Source organism: Ranitomeya imitator, chromosome 10 (genome assembly GCF_032444005.1).
Source record: "Ranitomeya imitator isolate aRanImi1 chromosome 10, aRanImi1.pri, whole genome shotgun sequence".
In the NCBI taxonomy this organism is placed as follows: Eukaryota; Metazoa; Chordata; class Amphibia; order Anura; family Dendrobatidae; genus Ranitomeya; species Ranitomeya imitator.
The window spans coordinates 30,062,422-30,085,160 of NC_091291.1; the positions used below are offsets into that span (position 1 = coordinate 30,062,422).

The window sequence follows — 22,739 nt, forward strand, 5'->3', positions numbered from 1 at the left end:
CTCATAGAATATCAGTACCCACAGCCGCCACTAGGTGGAGTGTGTGTCTTGTAGATTCTCAGTACCCGGAGTCGCCACTAGGTGGAGTGTGTGTCTCGTAGATTCTCAGTACCTGCAGCCGCCACTAGGTGGAGTGTGTGTCTCATAGAATATCAGTACCCACAGCCGCCACTAGGTGGAGTGTGTGTCTCATAGAATCTCAGTACCTGCAGCCGCCACTAGGTGGAGTGTGTGTCTTGTAGATTCTCAGTACCCGGAGTCGCCACTAGGTGGAGTGTGTGTCTCGTAGATTCTCAGTACCCACAGCCGCCACTAGGTGGAGTGTGTGTCTCATAGATTCTCAGAACCCGGAGTCGCCACTAGTGGAGTGTGTGTCTTGTAGATTCTCAGTACCCACAGCCGCCAATAGGTGGAGTGTGTGTCTCATAGATTCTCAGTACCTGCAGCCGCCACTAGGTGGAGTGTGTGTCTCGTAGATTCTCAGTACCCGGAGTCGCCACTAGGTGGAGTGTGTGTCTCATAGAATCTCAGTACCCGGAGTCGCCACTAGGTGGAGTGTGTCTCATAGAATCTCAGTACCCGGAGTCGCCACTAGGTGGAGTGTGTGTCTCATAGATTCTCAGAACCCGGAGTCGCCACTAGGTGGAGTGTGTGTCTTGTAGATTCTCAGTACCCACAGCCGCCAATAGGTGGAGTGTGTGTCTCATAGATTCTCAGTACCTGCAGCCGCCACTAGGTGGAGTGTGTGTCTCGTAGATTCTCAGTACCCGGAGTCGCCACTAGGTGGAGTGTGTGTCTCATAGAATCTCAGTACCCGGAGTCGCCACTAGGTGGAGTGTGTCTCATAGAATCTCAGTACCCGGAGTCGCCACTAGGTGGAGTGTGTGTCCAGTACATTCAGTACCTACACCCGCCAATAGGTGGAGTGTGTCTCTTGTAGACTCTCAGTATCCACAGCTGCCACTAGGTGGAGTGTGTGTCTCATAGAATATCAGTACCCACAGCCGCCACTAGGTGGAGTGTGTGTCTCATAGATTCTCAGTACCTGCAGCCGCCACTAGGTGGAGTGTGTGTCTCATAGAATATCAGTACCCACAGCCGCCACTAGGTGGAGTGTGTGTCTCATAGAATCTCAGTACCTGCAGCCGCCACTAGGTGGAGTGTGTGTCTTGTAGATTCTCAGTACCCGGAGTCGCCACTAGGTGGAGTGTGTGTCTCGTAGATTCTCAGTACCCACAGCCGCCACTAGGTGGAGTGTGTGTCTCATAGATTCTCAGAACCCGGAGTCGCCACTAGTGGAGTGTGTGTCTTGTAGATTCTCAGTACCCACAGCCGCCAATAGGTGGAGTGTGTGTCTCATAGATTCTCAGTACCTGCAGCCGCCACTAGGTGGAGTGTGTGTCTCGTAGATTCTCAGTACCCGGAGTCGCCACTAGGTGGAGTGTGTCTCATAGAATCTCAGTACCCGGAGTCGCCACTAGGTGGAGTGTGTGTCTCATAGATTCTCAGAACCCGGAGTCGCCACTAGGTGGAGTGTGTGTCTTGTAGATTCTCAGTACCCACAGCCGCCACTAGGTGGAGTGTGTGTCTTGTAGATTCTCAGTACCCACAGCCGCCACTAGGTGGAGTGTGTGTCTTGTAGATTCTCAGTACCCACAGCCGCCACTAGGTGGAGTGTGTGTCTTGTAGATTCTCAGTACCCACAGCCGCCACTAGGTGGAGTGTGTGTCTCATAGATTCTCAGTACCCGAAGTCGCCACTAGGTGCAGCGTATGTCCAGTAGATTCAGTACCTACACCCGCCAATAGGTGGAGTGTGTCTCTTGTAGACTCTCAGTACCCACAGCTGCCACTAGATGGTGTGTGTCTCGTACATTCAGTACCTACAGCCACCAGTGTCTCTTGTAGATTCTCAGTACCCACAGCCGCCACTAGGTGGAGTGTCTTTCGTAGATTCTCAGTACCTGGAGTTGCCACTAGGTGCAGTGTGTGTTCCGTAGATTCAGTATCTACACCCGCCACTAGGTGGAGTGTCTCTTGTAGATTCTCAGTACCCACAGCCGCCACTAGGTGGAGTGTGTCTCATAGATTCTCAGTACCCACAGCCGCCACTAGGTGGAGTGTGTCTCATAGATTCTCAGTACCTACAGCTGCCACTAGGTGGAGTGTGTGACTCGTAGATTCAGTACCTACAGCTGCCAGTTTCTTGTAGATTCTCGGTACCCACAGCCGCCACTAGGTGGAGTCTTTCGTAGATTCTCAGTACCCGGAGTTGCCACTAGGTGCAGTGTGTCCCGTAGATTCAGTATCTACACCAGCCACTAGGTGGAGTGTCTCTTGTAGATTCTCAGTACCCACAGCCGCCACTAGGTGGAGTCTTTCGTAGATTCTCAGTACCCACAGCTGCCACTAGGTGGAGTCTTTCGTAGATTCTCAGTACCCACAGCTGCCACTAGGTGGAGTCTTTCGTAGATTCTCAGTACCCACAGCTGCCACTAGGTGGAGTCTTTCGTAGATTCTCAGTACCCACAGCTGCCACTAGGTGGAGTCTTTCGTAGATTCTCAGTACCCACAGCTGCCACTAGGTGGAGTCTTTCGTAGATTCTCAGTACCCGGAGTTGCCACTAGGTGCAGTGTGTGTCCCGTAGATTCAGTATCTACACCCGCCACTAGGTGGAGTCTTTCGTACATTCTCAGTATCTACACCCGCCACTAGGTGGAGTGTGTCTCTTGTAGATTCTCAGTACCCAGAGCTGCCACTAGGTGGAGTCTTTTGTAGATTCTCAGTACCCGGAGTCACCACTAGATGGAGTTAATCTAGCAATTGGACAATTAAAGGGGCTTTTGAGGGTTTAAAATATTTTAAATGTCTCCCTCCCTGATCCTCTGCATGTCTCAAACCAGCACTCATCTCTTCTGCTTTCTGTTACTTACTGTGGCACGCGTTTCCGGACGGTCATATTAAAAATGTATATTCCCTGGAATGTCCCTTTTTTTTAAAGGGAGGTTGTTCTCCTTGAGTAAACCCGACTTAAAGAGACACTGTCACCTGAATTTGGAGGGAACAATCTTCAGCCATGGAGGTGGGGTTTTTGGGTGTTTGATTCACCCTTTCCTTACCCGCTGGCTGCATGCTGGATACAATATTGGAGTGAAGTTCATTCTCTGTCCTCCATAATACACGCCTGCGCTGTGCAAGATTGCCTTGTGCAGGCGTGTACTACGGAGGACAGAGAATGAACTTCAATCCAATATTGTAGCCAGCATGCAGCCAGCGGGTAAGGAAAGGGTGAATCAAACACCCAAAAACCCCGCCTCCATGGCTGAAGATTGTTCCCTCCAAATTCAGGTGACAGTGTCCCTTTAAAGAAGTTGCATTGACTACAAGCCTAACAGAAGATTTTGTCCCGGCTGAGATTCAGTGATCAGTTGTAATCTGTAGGGAAACCTGGAAGTGTTAACTTAGCCTACAGCACTCCCGCAGGAGAAATCGGGTAGTACACTGGTATATTCCTATCAATGGGTTGTCTGTGTGTTTTAGTGCCACACATCCGTGTTCCACGGACGTAGTACGGACTGGCAGAAAGGGACTGCCTCATGTTTGCCTATAAGGCTGTCGCGTTCTGGGCAGGAGGCCTCTGGTCAGTCACTGCGATCCGTGAAGCATGGATTTGTGAAAGTGGCCTTGGGTAGGACAGGTCCTCCAGGAAAAAAAAAACCAAAACTGTGGAAGAGCTGAGGCTCTGGAGTCATTCAGTGATATACAGGTCCTTCTCAAAAAATTAGCATATAGTGTTAAATTTCATTATTTACCATAATGTAATGATTACAATTAAACTTTCATATATTATAGATTCATTATCCACCAACTGAAATTTGTCAGGTCTTTTATTGTTTTAATACTGATGATTTTGGCATACAACTCCTGATAACCCAAAAAACCTGTCTCAATAAATTAGCATATCAAGAAAAGGTTCTCTAAACGACCTATTACCCTAATCTTCTGAATCAACTAATTAACTCTAAACACATGCAAAAGATACCTGAGGCTTTTATAAACTCCCTGCCTGGTTCATTACTCAAAACCCCCATCATGGGTAAGACTAGCGACCTGACAGATGTCAAGAAGGCCATCATTGACACCCTCAAGCAAGAGGGTAAGACCCAGAAAGAAATTTCTCAACAAATAGGCTGTTCCCAGAGTGCTGTATCAAGGCACCTCAATGGTAAGTCTGTTGGAAGGAAACAATGTGGCAGAAAACGCTGTACAACGAGAAGAGGAGACCGGACCCTGAGGAAGATTGTGGAGAAGGAGCGATTCCAGACCTTGGGGAACCTGAGGAAGCATTGGACTGAGTCTGGTGTGGAAACATCCAGAGCCACCGTGCACAGGCGTGTGCAGGAAATGGGCTACAGGTGCCGCATTCCCCAGGTAAAGCCACTTTTGAACCATAAACAGCGGCAGAGGCGCCTGACCTGGGCTACAGAGAAGCAGCACTGGACTGTTGCTAAGTGGTCCCAAGTACTTTTTTCTGATGAAAGCAAATTTTGCATGTCATTCGGAAATCAAGGTGCCAGAGTCTGGAGGAAGACTGGGGAGAAGGAAATGCCAAAATGCCTGAAGTCCAGTGTCAAGTACCCACAGTCAGTGATGGTGTGGGGTGCCATGTCAGCTGCTGGTGTTGGTCCACTGTGTTTCATCAAGGGCAGGGTCAATGCAGCTAGCTATCAGGAGATTTTGGAGCACTTCATGCTTCCATCGGCTGAAATGCTTTATGGAGATGAAGATTTCATTTTTCAGCACGACCTGGCACCTGCTCACAGTGCCAAAACCACTGGTAAATGGTTTACTGACCATGGTATTACTGTGCTCAATTGGCCTGCCAACTCTCCTGACCTGAACCCCATAGAGAATCTGTGGGATATTGTGAAGAGAAAGTTGAGAGACGCAAGACCCAACACTCTGGATGAGCTTAAGGCCGCTATTGAAGCATCCTGGGCCTCCATAACATCTCAGCAGTGTCACAGGCTGATTGCCTCCATGCCACGCCGCATTGAAGCATTCATTTCTGCCAAAGGATTCCCGACCAAGTATTGAGTGCATAACTGAACATTATTATTTGATGGTTTTTTGTTTGTTATTAAAAAACACTTTTATTTGATTGGATGGGTGAAATATGCTAATTTATTGAGACAGGTTTTTTGGGTTATCAGGAGTTGTATGCCAAAATCATCAGTATTAAAACAATAAAAGACGTGACAAATTTCAGTTGGTGGATAATGAATCTATAATATATGAAAGTTTAATTGTAATCATTACATTATGGGAAATAATGAAATTTAACACTATATGCTAATTTTTTGAGAAGGACCTGTAGTTTCATTTTGGTACTGCCTGAGCCCATCCAATGTCTCCTAAAAGGAGCCCAGGTTCTTAAAAAAAAGTGAAGTGGCAAAATAAACTATCCCTTTAAAGAGGCTAAATGACATACTAAAACATGGCTGCTTTATGCTGAACACAACTCTTACTTAAAGGCAGCTGCCTGGCATTGAAGCTTAGCCTCAATCTTCACCTGTGGACAAGAGTTTGAGATATTAACACTTTATTTTTTTTCTTGTTTACAGCTCGTTGCCCAGGAAACCGACCACCCTTGTTTAGCTTGTAAGCACTGCCCTGAATCTAGCCCAGGATTAGGAGGTGACCGCGCGCTGCAGCGATCCCGACCAGCTTGAAAACATTGCTTATAAGCAGAGTAGAAAACAATCTGTAATATCAGCGGTGGTCGGTCTCCTCGGCAACGAGCAGCTGACAAAAAAGAAAGTGTCAATATCTCAAAAACGGCTGCAAATTTTAATTGGCAGTAAACTGCAAAATTGCTCTTCTTGATAAGCTCTATCCAACAAAACCCGTTTCTAAAAAAAAAAACGAGGAATGACACTTTTAAGTAACCCTATACGTTTTACAGGACCGCAAGAATCTCGACGGTCGCTTTGGTATGACCACACAGAGGAACGAGACGCCATCATTAAAACATATCATCACTTTAATGAACGTTCAAGGATATGTGATTATACGTAGGATGACTTGTAAACAATATACATAGAAATGAGCGCCGCCTTATGGCGGAAATACACGGGAGCGTGAATGGCGGGTTTTTTGTAGACAAATGGTGTGTCTGTCACTTTGTACTATACTAACAATTTCGCCGGTAGTCACCACTTATCGAGGATGCTGCAGGTCCCTGGTCTTACTTCTCTTGGCCCTTAGGTTTAAAGGGGTTGTGCCATTTTCTAATACTGGACCACCCATGTAGTGTTCAGTCGGCCTTCCCGCCCCATCACACCTGCGCGCCGCTCCTCGTGCTGCTACCACCAGGACTAGGTCGAAGCGAGTACAAAATACCATAAGGCGAGTGATGAGCAGTCCTGCGCGGACTTTAGCTCCATTATTTTACATGAATGCGATCGAAGACCTAAAATATGCGGCGACATGGCGGCCCTTAGTCGTGGGGTCTCACATTCATTTCACTAACACAAGCTACAGAAATGAACTTTCTGCGTTTAGAGACCCAAATAAGGAGCCCTGGGTTAGAAAAAAAATAAAACTTAAAAAGGGAAGCGGTCACGGAGAACAATCTGTGGACAGTAGGGTCTAGAGGTAAAGCGTCGCACAATGACAGTGTATAGGGAAAGGTTCAGCATAACTTGCATTTTAATAATTGAAGTCCTTGGTGTTTGCATGCATAGAAGTCCAGTAAGCGGTTCTACTCAAGTCCAGTACAATCACTAGTAGGACCGCCCATTGGACTCAGAGTGGGACCGCCCACTCTGAGTCCAATGGGCGGTCCTACTAGTGATTGACAGCTATTTCTGCATGCAGTCATACAAGGAAGAGTGTCAGAGTAGGACCACCCACTGGACTCGTATTTTATTAATTGAAGTCCTTGGTGTTTGTATGCATACGAGTCCAGAGGGTAGTTCTACTGACAACGCTTCCTTGTATGACTGCGTGCAAAAAATATCTGTCAATCACTAGTAAGACAGCTCCCTGGACTCATGAGTAGGACCGCCCACTGGACCCGTATGCGCAAAAACACCAAGTAATTGAAGTCCTTGGTGTTTGTGTGCATACAGGTCCAGGGGGCGGTCCTACTCAAGTCCAGTGGGCAGTTCTGCTAGTGATTGACAGTTAGCTTTGCATAGATAGTCATATAAGAAAGTGTCAAAGTGGGACCGCCCACTGGACTTGCAAGTAGGACCGCCCACCAGACTCATGCATACAAAACAGGGATTTCAATGAAAAAAACTGCACGTTTTACAATAAACGATGGTGATCTCGCCCAACTGTCCCATACTCTGTGCCGAAAGCGCCTGTGTTCTCGATAAGACCCCCCCGGTCAGATATATCTGGCCGTGGCGAAGAACAAAAGGATCATCAGCCCGATATAGGACACGCCAGATCTCTTATCTCCCCCCTAAAACAACGATTCACATTAGACTGTGACGAACCTGCTGATATCTGCCGATTCGGCCGACGTCAGACCACCGTGTATTGGGGTCTTAAGTCTGTAAATAAGTAGTGGTCCATTAAGAGAATGCAAACGGCTGGTAACAGAGCAATTGAGCGCACAGTTAGAAATTGAAATACCATATATAACCATTGCTTAAAAAAAAAAAAAAGTTTCATAGATTTAAAAAAATAATCATGATTTGCAAAAAAAAAGTGAACCCAGGATTTGGGGGCAAATACCGAGGGCGCGGGGAGAGACGCTGCAGAATCAGACACTGACCAGGTGGTGGTCTCGCCCATCGTCCTGCCTGGTGGGAAGCAGCATCTCTCCATCGACAGGAAAGGAGAAATCGATAAGCCAAAATGAGACTTCTCCATGTAGGACGCTAACTGTACAATGAGGTCTTCACTCTCCTATGCGGTGGTCTGCAAGCTACAGGCCGTGCAGGGTGCAGACCACCGGTGTAGTGTACGCAGATCGGCATCGACTTGCAGGGAGCAGGAATAATTGTTTTTCTGCAGAGACCGCCTCATTGTACCCCCCAAAAAACGAGAAAGTACCAAATCTTAGTAAAAGAAGAGAAAGCGTGCCTTTCTGCTATATGGTCTCCTTACACATTGGAGAATCTCCCCCAATAGTCTCCGGTCCACACCTGAAAAGCTCATTGAATATAAGAGAATGTAAAACATATATAAAATATATACAGAATATATATTTACATGCAAATCCCAGCATATAAAAAAAATAAGGAAGTGTCGACCCAGACGGAGGGAGTGTGCAAACTGCGATCCTTTGTAGTAAAACGAAGCATCTTGCCCTGATGCACGGAAGGGTTGGGAGAAGAGGGGGGGATTTGTTCGGACTACAGAGGAGCCCCCCTCAGCGCATGGGATGGGTCTATTGGATGGTGTTGGCTGAAGAGAGTACCATTCATGCGCACCAACAATGCCCGGTTCTCCATGAGTGGTCTAAGCCCCTCCCTAGGCAGCTGCTGCGGCGCCTCTCTCTCTCTGCCCGGGCCAACTGGGCGGCTGGTGGCAGCGCGAGGTTACAGGATCACACAGGGGCAGCTTTTAGACTCTTTCTTCTTGGGGTGAACAGCCGGGGTCGGGGGGCACTCCAGCTCTTGGAATTTTCTACAAAGGAAGAAAATAAAAAAAAATTTAGTAACCGTATAAAATAATGCAGACCCTTTATAGATCTTAAAAAAAAGGGACAACCAAGGGGTCTTCAAGATAAACTAATCAGAGGAGTCGAATTAACAGATTAGTAACTTCGTAAATACCCATTTCCCAATTAAAGCTCCTCAAGTTTTACACTGATGACGCCAATAATTTACTCCCACCCCCTCCCGTGATGCAATGACGGGATTAACAGTATCCCACAGATGATGAGAGTTATGCTCCTGTAACGTGTCATGGCTGTGGGGTGAGGTCAGAGCCACCGCGCTGAACTCTGGGAGGATTACACCATGGAGGAAGCGTCTGCTCTTCGTCTGCTGTCTGACTTACGGACAGCCTCAAATATCGAAATTAACTTCCAAGTGCGGCACAGGGCAAACCAAAGATGGAGGCACCGTCCCCTACGCTCTCAGGAGTGGCGATTGCACCGGTTATAGTCTAGCAATACGCCCTTTACCTTCTTTTTGTAGCGAAATGTTGCACAAATCTTACAAAAAGCTTTAATGATGTCTAACAAAAAAAGGAAAAAAAAGATCTTGCACTCTACCCCACCACAAAGATTTTGACACTGAGAAGTCTCAACTGATAATTTAGCTAAAACATCTAGATAATAAAAAAACAACCCAGATTAAAAATAAAAAATAAAAAGACCAACACCGACGTAAAATGGTGCAAAAGCCAAAATCTGCTTAAAAAAAAAAACTCCTGAAAAAGGTGCAAAAAATGGTTCATCAGGACGACTCTCCTGAATTGTAAGTTTTTTGTACATTCTGCTGAAGATACTTTGTCTTTGGATATCTGCCCCTGTGACACTTTCACAAGCCGGGCGAGTGACAGGAGCACGGACTCTGCACTACCTGCCCATCTTATAGGAATGCTTCAGACTGCAGATGTAAATGCAAAATAGAAAAAAAAAATCAAAAGGTAAGAAAATGGATTTGCAGGACCCCGGTCCGGCGGTCACGTCTGCTCTGCGGGTGCAGCAGACAGAACTGTGAACCTGCTCCATTATCATCAATTCCCACTCTTTTTTTGGGGGCACTATGTTATGGGCATTTTATATATACCGAAATACACTGCTCAAAAAATAAAGGGAACACTTAAACAACAGAATCTAACGCCAAGTAAATCAAACTTCTGTGAAATCAAACTGTCCACTTAGGAAGCAACACTGATTGACAATCAATTTCACATGCTGTTGTGCAAATGGAATAGACAACAGATGGAAATTATTGGCAATTATCAAGACCCCCTCAATAAAGGAGTGGTTCTGCAGGTGGGGACCACAGACCACATCTCAGTACCAATGCTTTCTGGCTGATGTTTTGGCACTTTTGAATGTTGGTTGTGCTTTCACACTCGTGGTAGCATGAGACGGACTCTACAACCCACACATGTGGCTCAGGTAGTGCAGCTCATCCAGGATGGCACATCAATGCGAGCTGTGGCAAGATGGTTTGCTGTGTGTCAGAGTAGTGTCCAGAGGCTGGAGGCGCTACCAGGAGACAGGCCAGTACACCAGGAGATGTGGAGGGGGCCATAGGAGGGCAACAACCCAGCAGCAGGACCGCTACCTCAGCCTTTGTGCAAGGAGGAACGAGCACTGCCAGAGCCCTGCAAAATGACCTCCAGCAGGCCAAAAATATGCATGTGTCTGCACAAATGGTTAGAAACCGACTCCATGAGGATGGTCTGAGTGCCCAACGTCCACAGATGGGGGTTGTGCTCACAGCCCAACACCGTGCAGGGACGCTTGGCATTTGCCACAGAACACCAGGATTGGCAAATTCACCCCTTGTGCCCGGTGCTCCTCACAGATGAAAGCAGGTTCACACTGAGCACATGTGACAGATGTGACAGAGTCTGGAGACGCCGTGGAGAGCGATCTGCTGCCTGCAACATCCTTCAGCATGACCGGTTTGGCAGTGGGTAATGGTGTGGGGTGGCATTTCTTTGGAGGGCCGCACAGTCCTCCATGTGCTCGCCAGAGGTAGCCTGACTGCCATTAGGTACCGAGATGAGATCCTCCGACCCCTTGTGAGACCATATGCTGGTGCGGTTGGCCCTGGGTTCCTCCTAATACAGGACAATGCCAGACCTCGTGACTGGAGTGTGTCAGCAGTTCCTGCAAGATGAAGGCATTGAAGCTATGGACTGGCCCGACCATTGCCCAGACCTGAATCAGATTGAACACATCTGGGACATCATGTCTCGCTCCATCCACCAACATCACGTTGCACCACAGACTGTCCAGGAGTTGGCAGATGCTTTAGTCCCGGTCTGGGAGGAGATCCCTCAGGCGACCATCCGCCGCCTGATCAGGAACATGCCCAGACGTTGTACAGTAGGGAGATCATACAGGCACATGGAGGCCACACACAATACTGAGCATCTTTTCCTTGTCTTGGGGCATTTCCACTGAAGTTGGATCAGCCTGTATTTTCCACTTTGATTTTGAGCATCATTCCAACTCCAGACCTCCATGAGATATTAGTTGTCATTTACGTTGATAATTTTTAGTTTTTATTCTTCTCAACACATTCCACTATGCAATGAATGAAATATTCCAGTTGTAAATCTTTATTCAGTGATATCTAGGATGTGGGATTTTAGCGTTCCCTTTATTTTTTGAGCAATATTATATATATACACACACAAAAAAAGGCATAAAATAAATATTTATTTTATACATTTTTTTTTACGTTGAGTGTGTAAATGATAAAAGCAAAGAAAAAAAATTGTATTTACAAAAATAACAAATATATATAATGAAAAATATGTATAAAATACTAATATTCTATATACTTCCATATCACCAGCGTCTCCTGCATTACCTGATTGCCCGGACCAGTTCGTGGAATGATTCGTCTACGTTTAGTCGGATCTTGGCGGAGGCCTCCATGTAGGGGATCCGATTCTCCCGGGCGAAGGTCAGCGCTTCCTCCTTGGTCACCTGACGGGAGACGAAAAGCAATTACGAGAGATCCGTGAGAGTCGGAGAAGGAGCCGCGATTCCCATCTTCTTCCTCGGCGTTGACAACTGACTGCGCGTCGGGTGCAGGTTCCTTTTTGTACGTAACGTTGGGGGGCAAACTACCGTCTTGAATGCATTTCATTAACCCTTTCTCGTTTCGCACGGTCTTCTGGAACACGTTGGCCCAGGTCACCACGGAAGAGACGTGAAGCGCACAGTGCGCAGACGTCCGGCCAAGTTCTGCGCATAGACGTTCAGTGAGGACGGGGGGGGTCTCACCTGTCTCTGGAGATCCAGATCTGCCTTGTTCCCCACCAGGATCATAGGGAACTCATCTCGGTCCTTGACACGTAGGATCTGCGTGTGAAACTTGCTGATCTCATTGAAGCTGGGGAGAGAAGAAGGCGGTAATGGCGTCACCTTCATGTGGCTCTCAGAGCAAAGTCTGCCCCAAATACAAGCATTTACGTAAAGAAAACAGTCACTAAAGATGGATGACCCCTTTAAGGTGTATTGAACATGCAGTCATCAAGCACAAAGCAGGATCTGACATGAGCCCCGATGGCAGGAGCCACAATGCGCGTGTTGTGTTACAATATCAACCCATAATTGGATTATAAAAGCCGTAATGAAGACAAAAATCTAAAACCGCCGTCAGACGCATCCTCGCCCCTGTCTGCCATTGTGTGGAGCAAGGACTGTAGGATAAGACTATTTAAAGTACCCAGACATCGCAGACGCCAAGTCTCATTTCCTCCCTGTAACACCAACTATCAATTATTAAGATGGGGGGAGGGGAGGTTAGAGCCGTATAATGGGGAGAAAATGCTCAGATCATTGGTGGAAAAAAAAAAAATTATTCCATTATTTACATAGACAAATACCCTGTGTATACAAGAGGACATGTTACTGTGCTGCCATGGGAATCGATGGATCGCCAAAAATCAACCCTGGCTCAAATACTATGATGTCATCAGTATTTCCAATAAATGCTAATTTGCAACGAACCTGTCGATTTCGGCATGAGCATGTGACCGGATCCGGTTATCTTATTTTTTTGGCAAAATTTTCAGCTGCATAAAAGGCCTTGGGTTATGCATGGCAAGCAGATAGTTTTTACCACTAACATTTTGGGGTATATGCACAATGTTTTGATCACTTTATTCTTTACTGTTTTTTTTTTTTGCAAGATGTGCAGTAACTGAAAAGCTGTCCCCGGGGCGCGCTCGGCTTACTCGGCCCCAGCGCGCGCTCACCTTCCTGTGCCCCGGCGCGCGCTCGCCTTCCTGTGCCCCGGCGCGCGCTCGCCTGTACAAGGGGTTAAAGGAGGTAATTTGGAAAGGAGTCGTTTTTGGCTAAAACATATATCCATCTTTACTACATGCAGAGCAAGAAAAAAAAAAAAAAATATGGAAGAAAAGCCAAGCATCAGAATAGAACACTGGGATCCATCGTTTGTCCGGGCAGCAGAGGAGAAAACATGTTCTGTCATTTGAATAATTTACCTTCCTCGGTCATTAATGGCAAAAATGAGCAGGAACCCTTCTCCTGTCCGCATGTACTGCTCTCTCATCGCCCCAAACTCCTCTTGTCCGGCCGTGTCCAAAACTAAAACGTAGGAGGGGAAAAAAAAAAAAAAAAGTCAAAAGGTTTTACAGTGGGAACATTGATTCTCTAAAAATGTATCATTAAAGGTTTTAAATGTCTCAGACACGTCGTCGCATCAACACGGTTTCATTTCCGTTTTTTTGGTCGGATGGAGTTATTCTGATCTCGGAATATCCCTTTAAGAGACGTGCACTGTTAGAACATGCCCTATATTACTCTCCATTATGTATAAATCTCTCCGGTCCGTACAGTCCCAGATGAATCGTCATGAAGGACCAGGGTGTGGATATACATGGGGGGTGCAGGAGGGCGATTTATGGTCATTTATTAGGAGAAGCCTCCACCTAGTTCTCTCCCCTCAGGTTGGGAATTTCTCTTCATCGGAATTCCTTACCGCTTTATTTGCAGAGATCACCGTGTCACATTCCAGACATTCCCGCACAGATCCCTCCGGGGTCCCTCCAGTTCCCTTACACCCCCGGAGCCTGAACTTTTTTTCCCCTCCATTTGCAAGTTCTACTGCCCCCAGCAATGCAAGAATTGACCTGACCATCTGGGGTTGAAGACCCCTGATCACTTTTACTTGTGCCTGGGCTGCTGTTAGTTTTAAAACAAACTAACAATGCTTTATTCACCCTCCCCAGGTCCAGTGCCAAGTCTTTGCCGTGAGACATCATGTATTGTCTGCAGTTAAAAACTGAGCTCAGGGCATCTGCATGAGTTGACAGCACGAGATGCTGAGCTCAACGATTGGCTGCAGCGCTGCCGATGTGATGTACAGCCGTATAACGACTGAATTAAATAAGTCGGATTCTCAGGACCCCCAAAAAAAAAATGTCCACCGCGCACTTACTGTCCAGCCGGGTCTGCTTCCCATCAATGTTACAGATCTTCGTGTAGGAATCCTCAATGGTCGGATCATAGTCAGAAACGAAGTAGGACTGGAAGAGAGGAAAGGCCGGTTAGTAATCCGTCTGCAGAGAGGATATCCCCCCGTCTGTGTACGGAGCAGCGTTAGGCGACACCGACCACAGGGCCGCACGCGGCAGGGAGCGACCCGTTATAACAGGTCAAGAAAATAATCAGACAAACTTTCTACTGGTCAAAATGTTCGGTATAAAAAAGTGTTTTATCAGCAGCAGCGGAGTATAAATGGCCCTTACACTGCTGCAGAAGAAAAAAACCGGACTCTGCAGCAATACCAGACCAAGCCTCTGGGTGTGAGTGGCGCTGTCACAGGAAACAAAAGTTGACAGCGTTTCCTAATCTTATAAAATGCTATTAACAATGTGTATACACGTGACAGGGTGCGTGTGCGCGCACGTGACAAAGAGTGGTGTGAGTGCACAACAGGAGTGAGTGTGTGTGTGCATGAGGGGTGTGTACACATGAAGGGGGTGTACACTGGACAGGGGGGTGGGTGTATACGTGACGGGTGTGTGCGTACACGTGACAGAGGGGTGTGTGTGTGTGCGTACACGTGACAGAGGGGTGTGTGCGTGCGTACACGTGACAGAGGGGTGTGTGCGTGCGTACACGTGACAGAGGGGTGTGTGCGTGCGTACACGTGACAGAGGGGTGTGTGCGTGCGTACACGTGACAGAGGGGTGTGTGCGTGCGTACACGTGACAGAGGGGTGTGTGCGTGCGTACACGTGACAGAGGGGTGTGTGCGTGCGTACACGTGACAGAGGGGTGTGTGCGTGCGTACACGTGACAGAGGGGTGTGTGCGTGCGTACACGTGACAGAGGGGTGTGTGCGTGCGTACACGTGACAGAGGGGTGTGTGCGTGCGTACACGTGACAGAGGGGTGTGTGCGTGCGTACACGTGACAGAGGGGTGTGTGCGTGCGTACACGTGACAGAGGGGTGTGTGCGTGCGTACACGTGACAGAGGGGTGTGTGCGTGCGTACACGTGACAGAGGGGTGTGTGCGTGCGTACACGTGACAGAGGGGTGTGTGCGTGCGTACACGTGACAGAGGGGTGTGTGCGTGCGTACACGTGACAGAGGGGTGTGTGCGTGCGTACACGTGACAGAGGGGTGTGTGCGTGCGTACACGTGACAGAGGGGTGTGTGCGTGCGTACACGTGACAGAGGGGTGTGTGCGTGCGTACACGTGACAGAGGGGTGTGTGCGTGCGTACACGTGACAGAGGGGTGTGTGCGTGCGTACACGTGACAGGAGTGTAGGGGTGTGTGTGCGTACACGTGAAAGGAGTGTAGGGGTGTGTGCGTACACGTGAGGGGTGTGTGTGCGTACACGTGACAGGAGTGTAGGGGTGTGTGTGCGTACACGTGACAGGAGTGTAGGGGTGTGTGCGTACACGTGACAGGAGTGTAGGGGTGTGCGTGCGTACACGTGACAGGAGTGTAGGGGTGTGCGTGCGTACACGTGACAGGAGTGTAGGGGTGTGCGTGCGTACACGTGAAAGGAGTGTAGGGGTGTGTGTGCGTACACGTGAAAGGAGTGTAGGGGTGTGTGTGCGTACACGTGACAGGAGTGTAGGGGTGTGCGTGCGTACACGTGAAAGGAGTGTAGGGGTGTGTGTGCGTACACGTGAAAGGAGTGTAGGGGTGTGTGTGCGTACACGTGACAGGAGTGTAGGGGTGTGTGTGCGTACACGTGACAGGAGTGTGTGTGCGTACACATGACAGAGGGGTGTGTGTGCGTACACGTGACAGAGGGGTGTGTGTGCGTACACGTGACAGAGGGGGTGTGTGTGCGTACACGTGACAGAGGGGGTGTGTGTGCGTACACGTGACAGGGGGTGTGTGTGCGTACACGTGACAGAGGGGATGTGTGTGCGTACACGTGACAGAGGGGTGTGTGTGCGTACACGTGACAGAGGGGTGTGTGTGCGTACACGTGACAGGGTTGCGTGTGTGCATGTAACGGGGGGGTGTTCATGTGACAGAAGGGTGGGTGTGTCTACATGTACACATGACAGAGGGGTGTGTGCATGCACAGGTGACAGAGGGGTGGGTGTGTCTGCATGTACAGGTGACAGAGGGGTGGATGTGTCTGCATGTACAGGTGACGGGGTGGGTGTGTCTGCATGTACAGGTGACAGGGGTGGGTGTGTGCGTGTACATGTGACAGGGGTGGGTGTGTCTGCATGTACAGGTGACGGGGTGGGTGTGTCTGCATGTACAGGTGCAAGGGGTGGGTGTGTGCATGTACATGTGACAGAGGGGTGGGTGTGTGCGTGTACATGTGACAGAGGGGTGGGTGTGTCTGCATGTACATGTGACAGAGGGGTGGGTGTGTGCGTGTACATGTGACAGAGGGGTGGGTGTGTGCGTGTACATGTGACAGAGGGGTGGGTGTGTGCGTGTACAGGTGACGGGTGGGTGTGTCTGCATGTACATGTGACAGAGGGGTGGGTGTGTGCGTGTACATGTGACAGAGGGGTGGGTGTGTGCGTGTACATGTGACAGAGGGGTGGGTGTGTGCGTGTACATGTGACAGAGGGGTGGGTGTGTGCGTGTACAGGTGACAGGGGTGGGTGTGTCTGCATGTACAGGTGACAGGGGTGGGTGTGTCTGCATGTACATGTGACAGAGGGGTGGGTGTGTGCGTGTACATGTGACAGAGGGGTGGGTGTGTGCATGTACATGTGACAGAGGGGTGGGTGTGTGCGTGTACAGGTGACAGGGATGGGTGTGTCTGAATGTACAGGTGACGGGTGGGTGTGTCTGCATGTACAGGTGACAGGGGTGGGTGTGTGCGTGTACATGTGACAGAGGGGTGGGTGTGTGCGTGTACAGGTGACAGAGGGGTGGGTGTGTCTGCATGTACAGGTGACGGGTGGGTGTGTCTGCGTACATGTGACAGAGGGGTGGGTGTGTGCGTGTACAGGTGACAGAGGGGTGTGTCTACATGTACATGTGACAGGGGTGGGTGGGTGTGTTTGCATAAGTATGTACGTATGCTGCAGAGGCGAGCATGTGCAAGTATCAGGTGTTATTTATAATGCCTGTGTGTGTTAGAGCAAAAACACAGCAACTTATATGTAGTATCAAACAAATAAATACGTAACGATGTGTTGTAGTTATCATGATACCTAATAGTAAGGACCGTAGCACTTGGTTACACCTGATTAACATAAATCATATAAAAAAAAATAAGGAAGGTGTAGATAACCACATCATTTTAGAAAAACGAAAAATAAACTTTATTGAAAACTAACCAAAATTGAATATAAACAGAAAAACGAATAGCATGATTGATTCACCAGAACTGGAGTGTGGTACCAAGTGCCCCTACGCGCGTTTCTGCCCCAAAGCCTTCTTCCATGTGAGTCCTGTATGCAGCCGAGTGGAGCATGTGCAAGTATCAGGTGTCATGTATGATGCCTGATGAGTGTTAGGGCTTTGTTTTCAGGTGTGATGGCTTCCTATTCATCCCTTATAAGTACTCCTCTGCAAATACCAATCAGACATATCGTATAAAATCAGCCCAACCATAAAGACCAGAGGAGAAACCCATCTTGTGTATTGTGAGGCCAACTCACATGGCTGATGCTACAGTTCTCCTGACAAATCTGCGGAGTGTCACACAAGGCAGTGGCTTTTATTGACTCGCTCTTAGTTTGGGAGGAAATGATCCATGAATGCTCCAGACATCTCTCCCCAGGAACATCTGGTGTGGAGCAGACAGAGGTGATCACCCAGAGCTCCTCCAGACGGCAGCAAACAAGGTCCTCACCAGGTAATTGCCTCAGACTTTGCTCAGGTGGTGCCAGCAGTAAACAGAAGTCATGGTCACGTGTACAGGTCATATCAGTGTGGCCCGTCACCAAACACTCAGCTGGATAACATGGGAGGACAGCCAATGTAACACAAAGAAGGACCGACGTGGCAGACTATCGGGCAACTAGGGTTGTCCAGGTGGAGTTCTTCAACCCAAACCGGTCCACAGTTTGTGTGTGGTGATGTGTGCCATAACTGCTCATCCGATGGGGCTAACCATGGAGAGTAGTGGCGAGGTTCCTGGAAGAAGGTGGACATACTTTTGTTTTCTGGACAACCCTTTTAAGTGCAGGGGTCTGTCTTCTATATTGGAGTGAAGACACCTCCCATTGACAAGCAGCGCCCCTTCATCGTTCTTGGAGCTCCTCCAAGTGATACCGGTTGGTTTCACCATGAAACGTACATGGACCAAGAAAATTGGTGCGAGAATCAAAGAAACGGCCCTCTGGCCCATTTAGACGAGAGGATGATCCAAACTGCAAACAGGTCAGGCATTCACCCCCGACAGAAGAACAAAACCGTCGTTCGGAGGTCAACTGGATCACTCGGGGCCGGTCATAATGCGCACAGAACGATCGCATTAAAGAAGGAGTGTTTCCACAAAAAAAATTAAACAATTTTTGACCCCCAAAAAATAAATCTCTGTGGGCACAGATCCTTAGAGAGTTTGTTTTGCTGAGCAGGAAACTCTTAAAATCCTCAAAATACTTCTGCACAATTTCCAAGTTTTGAGTTTCTGCTCAAAAAAACTTGACCAAAAAAATTTGGTATGTGCAGAGTCTTTTTGAAGAGTCTTCAAAGTAGAAATTGAGCCTAAACTCCAAACTTTTGAAATTTGGAGAGTTTCCGACAAGTGCCTGTGTGCACAAGACTTCACTTTTTTACGGTTTCGCCGTCGTTGTCTTTTCCCTAAGACCTTCATTAAGAGACAAGAGTCTTCTGATCTGAAGAACGAACATGTTACTTCTTTTAAATGCTCCCGGATTTCCAAGGGGTGTTAAGAAGGAACATATGACTGAACACGTGCGCAGTAATGTCGTTTATATATGGTGTCCATTTTTCCAGGTGGAAAAAGAGGTTGAGCCAATTTTTTCTCCAAAATCTTCAGGGGAAAAAAACAAAACAAAACCCAGTGTGAACATACCCTGAGCGCACTTGTGTTGTATACAGCTTTTACAATCGGAGCCTCTAGGCGACATATCCCACTGTCCCGCGTCGGGAGGGAGATCCCACTGACGCAATTCTTCGCAAACGTCATATCAATAAAACCTATCCCTTTTTGCTAAACCAAATACGTTCACGGAAGCCATAAAAACCGTGGCAGGTAGCTGCAAAGAATCAACAGCTTTATCTCCAAGTCACACATCCTGCTGTGTGTAGCGGCCATAAATCAACACGGCTGGAAATAGGCCACCACTGGACCTTGAAATGCCAATCCACCGGTCAAGTTTCCGGATACGTCCTCTTCCTCTTCGCCAGTTGGTTGAGTTTTCTGGGCGTTGCAGAAATGTAAGGAAGTTGTGGCGACCCACAGACCAGGAATCCCATGCCCCGGCCGTAACATAGGATTCCACATCCATGTGATATTATAATTATCCTCCAGTCACATCGACCTAATACTTGAGCGCCGGGAAGGTCACGCAGAACAAGGGAGGGTGACGGGACAGGCGTATTCACAGATTTATCTTGGAAATGAGGATTGGAAGTTGGGAGACATCATAAAAAGTGGGTCGGAAACCCTTCATTTATACCCGTAATTGTCCAATTTTAAGTAAATTTAGATTTTTCTATCAGAAATACAAATATTTTTTCCGATCCGAATCCACATTTCGACAAACTAAATTATCAGTAGATTTAACCACTTAGTTAAAAAAAATATATAAAAATAATAATTTTCTCATGAGAAACAGCAACCGGCAGCCATAATGGATATTAGATAAAAAACAAATAAAAACGTTCAGTGAGCCGACTGACGAGGACAAGTCCAGGATCTCTATTCACAAAGTCCTCTGTGTTCTCCTGGTCACCTGCCTCCTAGCAAGGCTTCCGTGTCGCTCCTTTACCAGGCGTGACTCACACCGAACACAAGCTGCATTTATACCGGTGGGAGAAAAATATAGATTCTATTCCCGAAAACTCCACTTTCACGTAAAAAAAAAAAAAAGAGAGAAGCCTTATAAACAAGCAGCCAAGTGTGCAACTAGAAGCCTTTTCCTCTTATGGATGAATGCCGGCATTATATCACCCCACGACATTCAATGGCTGACGACTTACAGTCCTAATAGGTCATTGTAAGGCAAATTCACCTGCAACTATTCAAGAGCAAAAAAGAGGAGGGGGGAGGAGGAGGAGGAAGAAGAGGGAGAAGACGACGGGAGGAGGAGAAAGAAGAGGGAGAAGGAGGAAGAGGGGGAGACGGGAGAAGGAGGAGGAAGAGGGAGAAGACGGGAGAAGGAGGAAGAGGGAGGAGACGGGAGAAGGAGGAAGAGGGAGGAGACGGGAGGAGGAGGAGGAGGAGAAGAAGGAGGACGAGGAGGAGGAAGAAGAGGGAGAAGACGACGGAGGAGGAGGAGGAGGAGGAGGAGGAGGAGGAGGAGGAGGAGGAGGAGGAGGAGGAGGAGGAGGAGGAGGAGGAGAAGGAGGAGGAGAAGGAGGAGGAGAAGGAAGAAGAGGGAGAAGACGACAACGGGAGGAGGAGGAGGAGGAGGAGGGAGGAGGAAGAGGGAGAAGACGACGGGAGGAGGAAGATGGAGAATGAAAAGACGGGAGGAGGAGGAGACAGGAGGAGGAGGAGGAAGATGTAGAATTAGAAGACGGGAGAAGGAGGAGGAAGAGGGAGAAGACGGGAGGAGGAGGAAGAGGGAGGAGGAAGAGGGAGAAGGAGGAAGAGGGAGAAGGAGGAAGAGGGAGAAGGAGGAAGAGGGAGAAGACGGGAGGAGGAGGAACAGGGAGGAGAAGATGGGAGAAAGAGGAGGAGGGATAAGGAGAAGACGGGAGAAGGAGGAGGAGGGAGAAGGAGGAGGAGGGAGAAGGAGGGAGAAGGAGAAGAAGGAGGGAGAAAAAAAGACAAAAAAAGGGAGAAGAAGGCAGGAGGAGGGAAGAGGAAGAGGGAGAAGAAAATGGGAGGAGAAAGAGTGAGAAGGAGAAAGGAGGGAGAATGAGAGTACGGGAGGAGGAGGAAGAAGAAGCGGGAGAACGAGAAGGCGGGAGGAGGAGGAGCAAGAGGGAGAAGGAGGAGCAGCGAGGGAGAAGATGGGAGGAGGGAAGAGGAAAAGAAAGATGGAGAAGAAAATGGGAGGAAGAGGGAGAAGGAGAAGACTGGAGGAGAAGGAGGAGGTGAAAAAGGGAGAAGAGAGGAGGAAAAGGGAGAAGATGGAAGGAGGAGGAGGAAAAGGGAGAAGAAGACGGGAGGAAGAGGGAGAAGACGGAGGAGGAGGAGGAGGGAGAAGACGGGAGGAGGAAAAGGGAGAAGATGGAAGGAAGAGGGACGAGGAGGAAGAGGGACAAGGAGGAAGAGGGCTGACGAGGAGGAGGAACGAGGAGGAGGAGGAAGGAGGGAAGAGGAGGAGGAAGGAGGGACGAGGAGGAGGAGGAAGGAGAAGGAAGGAAGAGGAAGAAGGAGGAAGAGAAGGAGGAAAAGGGAGAAGACAAGGAGGAAAAGGGACAAGGAAGAGGAAGAAGATTGGAGAAGGAGGGTGAGAAGGAGGAAAAAGGGAGAAGATGGGAGGAGCGAAGAGGAAAAGGGAGAAGACGGAAGGAGGAGGGAGAAGGAGGAGGAAGCGGGATGAGGAGGGAGAAGAAGGAGGAAGAGGGAGAAGAAGATGGGAGGAGGAAAAGGGAGGAGAAAAAGGGAGAAGATGGGAGGAGGAAGCGGGAGAAGAAGACGGGAGGAGGGACGAGGAAAAGGGAAGTGAAAGAGGGAGAAGGGAGGTGAAAGAGGGAGAAGAAGGGAGGAGAAAGAGGGAGAAGAAGGGAGGAGAAAGAGGGAGAAGAAGGGAGGAGGAGGGTGAGAAGGAAAAAGAGGGAGAAGACAGGAGGAGGGAAGAGGAAAAGGAATAAGAAGACGGGAGGGATGAGGAAAAGGGGGAAATAGACGGAGGAGGAAGGAGAAGAAGGGAGGTGATAGAGGGAGAAGAAAGCGAGGGAAAGATGGGAGGAGGGTGAGAAGGAGGAAAAGGGAGAAGACAAGTAGGAAAAGGGACAAGGAAGAGGAAGAAGATTGGAGAAGGAGGGTTAGAAGGAGGAAAAGGGAGATGGGTGGAGGAGGACGAAAAGGGAGAAGACGGGAGGACGAACAGGGAGAAGACGGGAGGACGAACAGGGAAAAGACGGGAGGACGAACAGGGAGAAGACGGGAGGACGAACAGGGAGAAGACGGGAGGACGAACAGGGAGAAGACGGGAGGACGAAAAGGGAGAAGACGGGAGGACGAAAAGGGAGAAGACGGGAGGACGAAAAGGGAGAAGACGGGAGGACGAAAAGGGAGAAGACGGGAGGACGAAAAGGGAGAAGACGGGAGGACGAAAAGGGAGAAGACGGGAGGACGAAAAGGGAGAAGACGGGAGGACGAAAAGGGAGAAGATGGAAGGAGAATGGACGAAGAAGATGGGAGGAAGAGGAGGAGGGAGAAGAAGACGACAATGGCATGAGGGAGTAGGGAAAAGAAGATAGAAAGGAAAAGAAGACTGAAGGGAGAAGAACAGTCAGTTTCGG

The 22,739-nt window shown here is 48.6% G+C and overlaps 1 protein-coding gene across 1 annotated transcript in view; it reads right to left on the bottom strand.

The window, feature by feature from the left end:
- Positions 1–6,025: 6,025 nt before the first annotated feature.
- Positions 6,026–22,739, bottom strand: part of RRAS (RAS related) — a 33,728-nt gene continuing 17,014 nt past the window's right edge. Inside the window, exons 2-6 of the mRNA XM_069742183.1 lie at positions 14,127–14,214; positions 13,171–13,273; positions 11,945–12,053; positions 11,526–11,644; positions 6,026–8,646 (exon numbers count right to left, since the gene is read on the bottom strand). Of these exons, the coding sequence (XP_069598284.1) occupies positions 8,559–8,646; positions 11,526–11,644; positions 11,945–12,053; positions 13,171–13,273; positions 14,127–14,214 (507 nt within the window). The 3' untranslated portion in view covers positions 6,026–8,558. The remainder of the gene's footprint in view (positions 8,647–11,525; positions 11,645–11,944; positions 12,054–13,170; positions 13,274–14,126; positions 14,215–22,739) is intronic.